General features: G+C 43.3%; 1 protein-coding gene across 3 annotated transcripts in view; it reads left to right on the top strand.

Moving 5' to 3' along the window:
• Positions 1-3,002: 3,002 nt before the first annotated feature.
• The window catches only part of EFCAB14 (EF-hand calcium binding domain 14), a 50,003-nt gene continuing 41,814 nt past the window's right edge, over positions 3,003-11,191 (top strand). Inside the window, exons 1-2 of one of the 3 annotated variants that reach the window (XM_053575736.1) lie at positions 3,003-4,170; positions 5,831-5,979. In XM_053575736.1, the coding sequence (XP_053431711.1) occupies positions 3,986-4,170; positions 5,831-5,979 (334 nt within the window). In that variant the 5' untranslated portion in view covers positions 3,003-3,985. The remainder of the gene's footprint in view (positions 4,171-5,830; positions 5,980-11,191) is intronic. The other 2 variants (XM_053575737.1, XM_053575738.1) reach the window with 2 other exon arrangements.

Genomic DNA, 11,191 nt, shown 5'->3' with positions numbered 1-11,191 from the left:
GAAGGCAGGATCTAGCTGACCAGAAGTCATGCAGCTGGGGTGGTGCATCCTGGCCCCTGACCCATGCCCATGAGTTCTTCAGCCCCTGGTTCCTTTGGTAAGGAGATGCCATCTATGACACAGGAGGACCACCCAACTGGACCAGCCATCTTTCTTGCCTGGGGCTTCTGGTGAACTCAAGATGTGTTTGTGAAATGGTTCCTGAAGTCAGAAGTCTCACCTGTCCATGCCCAGTACTTCAGGGAAGTGCTCGTACAGAATTGTCCAATTAAAATTTTGGTGATGATGAAATTGTACTATTTTGTTCTGTCCAATAGCCACTAGGCATATATGGTTTCTGAGCACAGTGGTCAGTGATGTTGTGGAACTAATTTAAAGTTTTTATTTCATTTTAATTAAATAAGATATAGATTTAAATTGCCATACGTAGCTCGTGGCTACAGTATTGGGCGGCACAGCTTGCAAACAAAAATGAAATAACTATGCTGTGATTTGATGTTTCAAAAGCACTTTTATAATCATCTCATTGTCCTGTGAAATAAGTCTTCATTCTACATATTTCAGAGAGGAAAACTGAAGAGAAATTAAATTGTTCCATGTTGACAGAGCTAGGAGGTATTGAAAGCATGATTAATCCCAGATCTCTCAATTTCAAAACTCCATTCATATACCTGTGCAACACTGCTCACTTAGCAGTCATAGCACATTTATTGGGTCATTGTTATTAAGTGCATACCTCTAGGCTAAACATTTATAGACAAATTAAACACAAGCCAAGACTTTGGGTGGGTAACCCCAGACAAAGGCAGGGTAATTCTCACAATAAGAATATGGGAGTCTTGAGTCCGTAGTACAGTGGTTACGGTGCCAGCCACATGCACCGAGGCTGGCAGGTTCGAACCCAGCTCGGGCCAGCTGAACAACAATGACAACAGCAACAAAAGAAAAATAGTGAGGCACTGTGGCAGGCACCTGTAGTCCCAGCTACTTGGGAGGCTGAGGCAAGAGAATCTCTTAAGCCCAAGAGTTTGAGGTTGCTGTGAGCTGTGATGCCATGGCACTCTACCTAGGGTAAGATAGTGAGACGCTGTCTCAAAAAAAAAAAAAAAAAAGAATATGGGTATAAAAATTACCTCAAGTGACTTTCTTTCAAGTAGCTCAAAGAACTTTGCTTTAAATACCATTTATAACTGATGTCCCCCAATTTATATTTCAGAACTCTGTCCACAACTCCTGAGGCATATACCAAATATTCCGTTTGAATATTGAAATGGCTTCTCAAGCTTGCCCCAACCTGCTTTTTCTCAACTCAGAAAATGGCAATTCCTTTCTTCCAGCTGCTTCACCTCAAAACCCTGGAGTCATCCATGACTTCTCTTTTTTTCACACCTTTCGTCTATAAACAAAAAATTGTTAGATCTATCTTCAAGAAGCACTCAGAATCTCCATCACTGCCTCCTAATCTGTCAACATTGTCATCATCAACACACCATTGCCACAGCCAGTTTGTAACAAACTGCCCTCTTCTGTCCCTCACTCTCCCCAGTTTTTTTTTTTGTTTTTTTTTTTTTTTTCATTTTAAAGCATTTTATTACAGGCTGTTAATATTCAGGACACTTTTCAGAGCACCTTATACTTCTAATCATTTTGAGTAATGGTTTTAAAGTGTTACTTGAGTATTTTTCTCTCCCCAGTTCTTTTTCCACTCTTAGCCAAAGTAATGTTTTTAAAAACTGAAAATCCAGAGAATGCCTGCTGTCAGCTAAAGCCCCTAATGTTCCCCAAAGTCCTTGCAGTGAGCCTTAAGGCCCTATACTCTCCGTCCTCTGATGCTTCTCTGACCTCTTTGCCCACTGCTTAACTCCATGCTGGTCAGGTCCACCCACACCAGATGTTCCTGTCAGCTCATTCTCTCACTCCCACTTCTGACCAAATGTCTCCTCATCGCAGAGTCACTCCCTGTCACCTTATCATGTTTCCATTTGCCTCACAACACTTATCATCCCCTGACATTTAATATATACGTTTCCCTCCCACTAGAGGATAAGCTAGGAATCGATTGGCAGATAAAATACAGGATGCCCAATTAAACTTGAATTCGGGGGAAAAAATGATTTTTTAGTGTGCGTACGCGCCATGGGATTTATTTTTTTATTTATTTTTTTTTTTGTAGAGACAGAGTTTCACTTTGTGGCCCTCGGTAGTGTGCCGTGGAGTCACACAGCTCACAGCAACCTCCAACTCCTGGGCTTAGGCGATTCTCCTGCCTCAGCCTCCCAAGTAGCTGGGACTACAGGCGCCCGCCACAACGCCCGGCTATTTTGTTGTTGTTGTTGCAGTTTGGCCGGGGCTGGGTTTGAACCCGCCACCCTCGGTATATGGGGCCGGCGCCCTGCTCACTGAGCCACAGGCGCCGCCCCCGGGATTTATATATATTAAAATATTATTCACTGATTATCTGAATTTCAAACTTTACTGTGTCACTTGATTTTTATTTGCTAAATCTGGCAACCCGATACAGAAAGGCAAGGACCCCAGTTATTTAGTTCATTGCTGTATTCCCAGCGCTAGAACAGCTCCTGACGTGTGTTAAGTTCTCAATAAATATTGAGTGAATGAATGTGTTCAACTGGGTCATTAACCTGAAAGGCGCCTGAACTTTTAATAAACACCCTGCGAGTCAGAGGGGCGGAGCCTCTAGGCCGGGTTAGTCCTGTTTGCAACTGGGGACCTGGGTGGCTGAGGCTCATTCCACGCAAATCGATCAGCTGACTGTTTTGCCTACTCCCGCCCCAGCTCCCTGAGAAACAAAACTCGGATCGGCTGGGCTCAGATGAGCTGGAGGTCCCAGGTTGCCCTTCTGGGGGCGGGGCTTCTCTAACCGGCAGGTGGGACCAGCCCCTGCCAGAGCCCCGGCGCCTTTAACGCCCCGCCTCCCCACCATCCTTTTCGCCCTCCGACTTGACGTCACTCCGACAGACGACCAATGGAGGAGCAGCTTACTGGCAGGCGGTGCTGGCGGCCGCTGCCAAAGGGGAAGTGATCTGCGGCTGAAGCGATGGCCCGGGTCTGGAGCCCGCGGCCACCGCCGCCGCTACCAGCGCGTTGGGAGCAGCCGCGGCTGGAGCGGGAGCGAGGGCCAGAGTCGCGGCTGGAGCGGGGGCGGCACATGTGAGTTTTGCCGAGAGTTGCCCGCGCTGGAACACCTCAAACTCTGAGCGGGAGTGCTCTAGGTGGCCTGTCGCCTTCAGCACCGCGCTCACCAGGCCCAGCCAGCCAGGCTGGGGGCTGCCTGAGCTTAGGACTGGCTCTTCTCGGGACAAGCCAGGACGGAGGCCGGAAGACGGCGATCATTCCAGACCCCAGCCGGCTTCCTGGCCCCGGCCTTTTCTCGGCGTCCACGCAGTGCTGGGCTGTCGTGGGTGGGAGCCCCCTTCTGCGGCAGCCTCCCTAGCCGGAAAAGGACTAGCAGGTCCCCACGTTCTTGCTCTGCATCCCCTGCTCGTCCCGTTCACGAACAAGTTTCTTTTCTCTCTCTTTTGGAAATCCTGTCCCGGAAGTACAAAACACCTATTCTGTGTCCTTCTCCACCTCCTGGAGCACCTTTAGAATACTGCGTATTATCAGGTCTGAGTATCTGTCGTTCTTGACTTGGCGTTTTTTCCCCTTTGGGAGTCAGAGGTTGCCCCCATTTTCCACCCTCTCAACTGACACTGTATGTCTAGAGCCTTATCCATTTGGATCACCAGCTCCCTAGCCATCTCTATGTGACTCCCCCCTACCCATCTGAGTTCCAGTTTCCTTTGAGCTCCTATCTCCAGTCCCCGGTGGATCTGGTCAGTCCCACCCCTTGGTGGGAGTGACCGGGGGCTCTGGCCCGGGATTCCCCACCCTGGAAGGCAGCTCCAAAACAGTAAGAGAATTGGGCGTCGGGTACCAACCTGGCTGCTCAGGAGTGGGTGCTCCACTCACCCCACACAAGAAGATGAAAAAGCGCAAAGAACTAAATGCGTTGATCGGCTTGGCGGGGGACAGCCGGAGAAAGAAGCCCAAGAAAGGCTCAAGCAGCCACCGCCTACTTCGCACGGAGCCTCCTGACTCAGACTCTGAGTCTACCTCCGAGGAGGAAGAGGAATTCGGTGTGGCTGGGAATCGCTCTCGCTTTATCAAGTGAGTGGTGAGGTATGGGATAGAGAAAAGGCATCTTCTTGCACTGCCAAGGGGGCGGATTAACAGGAAGGGAAAAGGAAGTCCTTAAAAAGGAAAAAGAGAGTAGACCTTGGAACTCAAAGAGGGAGAAAAGGTTTTAGGAAGAAGGCAACTTCAGATCCTGAATGAAGGATAAGTAGAGATCTGTCTTTAAGTGTAGAAAGAAAAGGTCCAAATCTAAGGTGGAAGTGTGGATTTGGGGAATGTGCCAATAACCCAGAGAGGAGTAAAGAAGCTAAGAACAGAGTCAGGAGCAGAGATGCTTTCTGGTCTAGACTTCTATAAAAACAATGTAGGAGAGATAGGGAGGACCTTAAGGCTACAGATTACTTATATTTTGCACTCTTAATAAGTCTGAATCTTGGTGATGGGGCAATATGTTGAGGGGCATACTGTAGGAAACACGAGCCTTGAGAAAAGATGGAGAGTGGGGAACAAAAAGAAGAGACATCTTTTTCCCAAACCATTTGTAGGTGGACCACTCGACAAAGTAGTGGGATTTAAGAACATTTGGCATTGAGGCTTGGGGGTGGGGAGGACTAAAGGGAATCTTGAAGATACCCTTGACCCTCTTAGGATGCAGACTAAAAGAAAAGAGCATTCTGCTAAGGATGAGGAAACAAGGGCTGGCCAGGGTCACTAAAAGATTGGTTGGTTGGTCTAAAATATCTGTGCTCTTTTTATTTTGTTAAAGGAAGAGTGTGGTTTCTAATGAGCTTTGCCATATTTGATAATTAAAGGCAACCGTGTGTTTAAGGTGCGATGATCTGAAATAGGTTTAAGTGTTAATAATAGTTAATAGTGATAAGTGTTAATCGTGAAATAGTTATGCACCCCATAGGGGTGAAGAACCTGAGGCCTCAAGGCCGTATGTGGCCTTCCAGATGCCCAAGTACAGCCCCTCAACAGAATCCAAACTTTATTAAAAGGATTTGTTCTATAAAATCTGGATTCAGTCAAAAGGCCACACTCAAGGACCCAGAAGGCCACATATAGCCCCAAGGCGTCAGCCCCCACCTCCCACTTCAGGGTCAGTTGAAGTTTGGTGTGAAATCTAAACCGTTTCTGTTTCCTTCCTTCTGAGCCGATAAGCTAGAATGTGACCACTTCAATCTACAGATCCTGTTTCTTTCATTCCATTTGCAATAAAACTTACTCAAAATTTACAAAGTTTCAATAAACTGAAACAGGGTACCTTGGAGTATGTATTTGAGAGAGAAATAGGTAAATTACAGTGCAGTGATGGAATTGCAGAGAAGCATTGATCTTTATACTTTTTTAACCTGAGCTTGTCTCCAAAGACCTATCTCCCAAATTGATGATAATGTTGGCAGTGAATTGCATTGCTATTAGATTCTTCCTATCACCCACAGGGACTCCCTCTGTTTCACATGAAGTTTGAAACCTTTGTACCCAATAGGTGAACTCTTTATAGGTTATGTTATTTAGTCATTCTCCAACCTGCTGTTGAGATTTAAGTGCATTAGCCTACCTTTCCTGATAAATTCACTGGTTATCCATGAGAGAAGATAATTGTGTGGCAACAGATGTGTACTATTTCTAATAAAGCTATGCTCATAGTCACTTTTGTACTCTTGGTTGAATTTGTTCTTTTGAGCAGGGGAGACTATTTACGATGCTGCAAGATCTGTTATCCCCTCTGTGGTTTTGTCATCCTTGCTGCCTGTGTTGTAGCCTGCGTTGGCTTGGTGTGGATGCAAGTTGCTCTCAAGGAGGATTTGGATGCCCTCAAGGAAAAATTTAGAACAAGTAAGTGGTCATCCTTTTCAGACTATAATCTTGGAAGTCTTTCTCAGGTTCTAAGAAAAAGTGGATCATGCTGAATTAAAGAGTTTTGCCTACTCTGGTGAAGCAGTTATACGTTCCTTTCAGCATTTCTTTTTGTTTGAGAAGAGTCTCACTATGTCACCCTCGGTAGAATGCCTTGGCATCACAGCTCACAGCAACCTCAAATTTGGGGGCTTAAACGATTCTCTTGCCTCAGCCTCTTGCTGCAGCTGGAACTACAGGCACTGGCCACAATACCCAGCCATTTTTTTGTTATTGTTGTCATTGTTATTTTAGCAGGCCCTGGCAGGGTCCGAACCCTCCTTTCACCATTTTTATACTCTTTCTCAGCTGTCAGCTTGAATTTGAATGTTGTAACACTGATTTGTTTTTAAACTCACAAACAAAAGACAGTGCTTATACATTACCAGGACAAATAATATCTGGAAATGATAGCATTGCAAGTCAACACTTAGAGTGCAGAGGGGAAGAGCTAAGGTCAAAGAGTCTAGAACTTACCCCCAAGTACAAAGTGGCAGTGGCAGCAATGGGATAACTTCCATCTAACAGGGCCAATTGGAAAAGAATGTGAGAGCATCTATCAAATGATTTCCTCTTTTTTTTTTTTTTTTTTTGAGATGGATTCTTACTTTGTCACCCTTAGTAGAGTGCCATGGTGTCCTCACAGCAACCTCAGACTGTTTGGCTCAAGCAATTTTCTTGCCTCAGCTTCCTCTGTAGCTGGGACAATAGGAACCCACCACAACACTCAGCTATTTTTTTAGAGAGGAGGTCTCACTCTTGGTTCAGGCTGATCTTGAACTAGTAAACTCAAGCAGTCCACCTGCCTTGGCCTCCCAGAGTACTAGGATTACAGACGTGAGCCACCATGCCCAGCCCCAAGTGATTTCCTCTTAAGGAAAATATCTAAGAACATAGGAATGTACGATAATTATAATAGCCAACATTTATGAAATATTTACTGTGCCAAATTACAAATAGATCATTTTAGTCCCCAAAATAGTCCTTTGAGATCAGTATTATTTTTATTATTTTTATGCTCTTAAACAGGCTTAGAAGGATTAAGTAACTTGTCCAGCAATTAAGTATAGCAGAGCTGAGATTTGTACCTGGTCCTCGTGCCCCTTGCTGCTCATGTAATTGTTAATAACCACTACTATACTGCATCACTGTTCCTAGTCTCTTTGTAAGCCTATGCACATTTCTCTAAGTGCCCACAGATCCCTTTGGTATCAAATTGATCAGTAATCTAAAAGAAATTTGTTAGAAGTTCTGGAAGAGCTGGTTTTCGACATATTTATCAGGGTTTTTTTTTTTATTTTGCAGTTTTGGCTGGGGCTGGGTTTGAACCCTCCACCTCTGGCATATGGGGCTGACTCCCTACTCCTTTGAGCCACAGGTGCCACCCCATACATTTATCAGTTTTCAATCTTAGAGAACGTACTAATAGATTTCTCTCCTGTGCTTAGCTGTGACATTATCAGCTTCAAGGAAAAAACACTTTAAATACTGTTAAAGAGTGAAATCATTTTGCAGTTTCAGGAGACCTGTATGATTTTTTTTTTAACTAATTACATAATCATGAAGTATTTACAATAACCATTATGTTGCCTACCTTGAAGACTATACAGCTGCCAGAAATATTTGCCTCCTGAGTGAGTTTTAAAGTTTAAGGGACTTACTGCTGCCTGTGGTTATTCAGGTTTTAAACCCAACCTAGAAATAGCTAATCTTTAGTTTGTTAATGATGTTTTCAGTGATATTGCTTTTTAAAAATGTTGAAATAACTACCTTTAGTTTTCTTCTAAGTTTCTGATTCAGGGAATGGGATTGGGTGAGACACAACTTCAGCCAGAATCATTCTGACCTGTATGTTTTGTCAACTGGTTGAATTCAGAGTTCAGTATAAAAAAGAATGAGATTTGTACTCTACAGTTATTTTTCCTCCTTAATGGTTATTCTTGCAGTATTGCAAGGTATTTTTAAGGCCTGTGTATAAGTAATAATCATAACTTGGAAATGAGATTCTCAGAAATAATGTTTAGCTATAAATTGCCATTGAAGACACCTGTCTGTGTCATCATCTCTCCATAATTAGTTTGGCCTCCTGGGCTTGTACCATAGCTTGTTTTGATCATATATGGCAGTTATTTATTTATATATTTCATAACATTGCTCAGCTCTGCCCTCCAGGGATTCCTTTCTCTGACTCCTCTATGCCTGTGTTTATAGGATATCCATGTAATTTATACCTCCCCTGAGCTTTTTAGGGAATTTCTTTGTTTGGAAATGCATATTTAAAATGTAGTACCTGTACATGTAGTAGACCTGGCAATCAATCAGTTAACAAATATTTATTGAGCATTTGTTAATATCAATCTCTGGAAATACTATACCACCTTCAGGAGATGCCAGGAATTATACCCTAGACTGTGAAGCCTGCTTTCAGCCACTGAGCAGCATTCCCCTAGGACCCTGACTATATTTGTCAGTCAGCTGAATGAACCATGTTCGGAATTGTCAGTCCAGCTGTTTTGTTGGTTGTGATTTGCTACAATAGAAATGCTAGCACCTGCAATGTCTAAAAGTAGGATTTCCTGGGGGGGAGGAAAGGAGAGAGAATAGGGCCTAGGGCATTTAGACCATAGGCCGAACCATGGTAGACTAATTAAAAAGAGTATTTTGTGAAAACTAATATTTTGACTAAATGGGTTCAATCTTGTTAAGTTTAATCTTTCTTTGAATTATATTTCAACTTTAAAAATATACATACACATACATATATGTATGTTTTGTTTTGTTTTGTTTTTTTGAGACATAGTCTCCCTTCTGTTGCCCCAGGATGGAGTGCTGTGGCATCTTAGCACACAGCAAAATCAAATTCCTGGGCTCAAGTGATCCTCTTGCCTTAGCCTCCTGAGTAACTGGGACTACAGGTATATGCCACTGCAGCCAGCACCCCCCCCACCCCCTTTTTTGTTTGAGACAGAGTCTTACTCTGTTGCCTCAGAATGCAGGATAGCTCACTGCAACCTCAAACTCCTGAGCTAAAGCAGTCCTCCTGCCTCAGTCTCCCAAGTAGCCAGGGCTTTAGGAACATGCCACCATACCTGCCTAATTTTTCTATTTTTTATGGAGAAGGGGGTCTTGATATTTTTCTCAGGCTGATCTCAAGCTCTTGGCCTCAAGCAATCCTACTACCACAGCCTCCCAAAGTGTGTATTACAGATATGAGTCACCACACCTGGCATACTTTAAATATACAGTATTTTTAAAAGTCAGGGGTTTTTTTGGCCAGGTGTAGTAGCTTACACCTGTAATTCTAGCACTCTGTGAGGCTGAGGCGGGAGGATTGCTTGAGCTCAGGAGTTTGAGAACAGCCTGAACAAGAGCAAGACCCGTCAATACTAAAAATAGAAAAATTAGCTTGGAGATGTGGTAGGTGCCATTAGTTCCAGCTACTTGAGAGGCTGAGGCAGGGGATCAGGCTGTGAGCCTGGCATTGAGCTAAGCTGATGCCATAGCACTCTCACCTGGACAAGAGAGTTAAACTTTGTCTCCAAAAAAAAGTCAATTTTTATTTCTCATTTTTTTATTTAATTTTTTTTATTGTTAAATCATAGCTGTGTACATTAGTGCAATCAAGGGGTACAATGTGCTGGTTTCATAGACAATCTGAAATGTTCTCATCAAACTGTTCAACATAGCCTTCGTGGCATTTTCTTAGTTATTGTATGTAGACATTTGTATTCTGCTTTTAGTAAGTTTCCCCTGTACCCATTCTAAGATGCACCATAGGTGTGGCCCCACCCATTACCCTCCCTCCACCCTAACCTCCCCCCACCCTTCCACTTCCTTGGACCTTTCCTCATAGTCTTATGCTATAGTTGGGTTATAGCCTTCATGTGAAAGCTAGAATTTAGCTTCATAATAGGGCTGAGTACATTGGATACTTTTTCTTCCATTCCTGAGATACTTTGCTCAGAAGAATATGTTCCACTTCCATCCATTTAAACATGAAAGAGGTAAAGTCTCCATCTTTCTGTAAGGCTGCATAATATTCCATGGTATACATGTACCACATTTTGCTAGTCCATTCGTGGGTTGATGGGCACTTGGGCTTCTTCCATGACTTAGCAATTATGAATTGGGCTGCAATAAACATTCTGGTACAGATGTCTTTGTTACATTGTGATTTTTGGTCTTCTGATTATAAACCTAGTAAAGGAATTATAGGATCAAATTGCAGGTCTATTTTTAGGTCTCTAAGTATTCTCCAAACATCCTTCCAGAAGAAACGTATTAATGTGCATTCCCACCAGCAGTGTAGAAGTGTGCCCTTTTCTCCACATCCACGCCAACATCTCTGGTTTTGGGATTTTGTTATGTGGGCTACTCTTACTGGGGTTAGGTGATATCTCAAAGTAGTTTTGATTTGCATTTCTCTGATGATTAAGGATGATGAGCTTTTTTCATGTGTTTGTAGATCATGCATCTATCTTCTTTAGAAAAGTTTCTCTTCAAGTCCCTTGCCCACCCTGAGATGGGATCACTTGTTCTTTTCTTGCTAATATGTTTGAGTTCTGTGTGGATTCTGGTTATTAGACCTTTATCAGAGGTATAACCTGCAAATATTTTCTTCCATTCTGAGGGCTGTCTGCTTGCTTTACTTACTATGTTCTTGGCTGTGCAGAAGCTTTTTAGTTTGATCAGGTCCCAGTAGTGTATTTTTGATAGTGCTTCAATTGCCTGGGGAGTCCTCCTCATAAAATATTCACCCAGGCCGATTCCTTCAAGAGTTTTCCCTGCACTTTCTTCAAGTATTTTTATAGTTTCATGTCTTAAGTTTAAATCTTTTATCCATTGAGAGTCTATCTTAGTTAATGGTGAAAGGTGTGGGTCCAGTTTCAATCTTCTACAGGTTGCCAGCCAGTTCACCCAGCACCATTTGTTAAAAGGGAATCTTTTCCCCACTGAATGTTTTTAATTGCCTTGTCAAAGATCAAATAATGGTAAGTAGCTGGATTCATCCCTTGGTTCTCTATTCTGTTCCAGACATCTACTTCTCTGTTTTTGTGCCAATACCATGCTGTTTTGATCACTATCGATTTATAGTACAGTCTCAGGTCTGGTAGCGTGATTCCGCCTGCTGTGTTTTTATTGCTGAGTAATG

This window comes from Nycticebus coucang, chromosome 22 (assembly GCF_027406575.1).
Source record: "Nycticebus coucang isolate mNycCou1 chromosome 22, mNycCou1.pri, whole genome shotgun sequence".
In the NCBI taxonomy this organism is placed as follows: Eukaryota; Metazoa; Chordata; class Mammalia; order Primates; family Lorisidae; genus Nycticebus; species Nycticebus coucang.
Note: the sequence above shows the minus strand (reverse complement) of the source record. Positions and strands in the feature narration are given on the sequence as shown.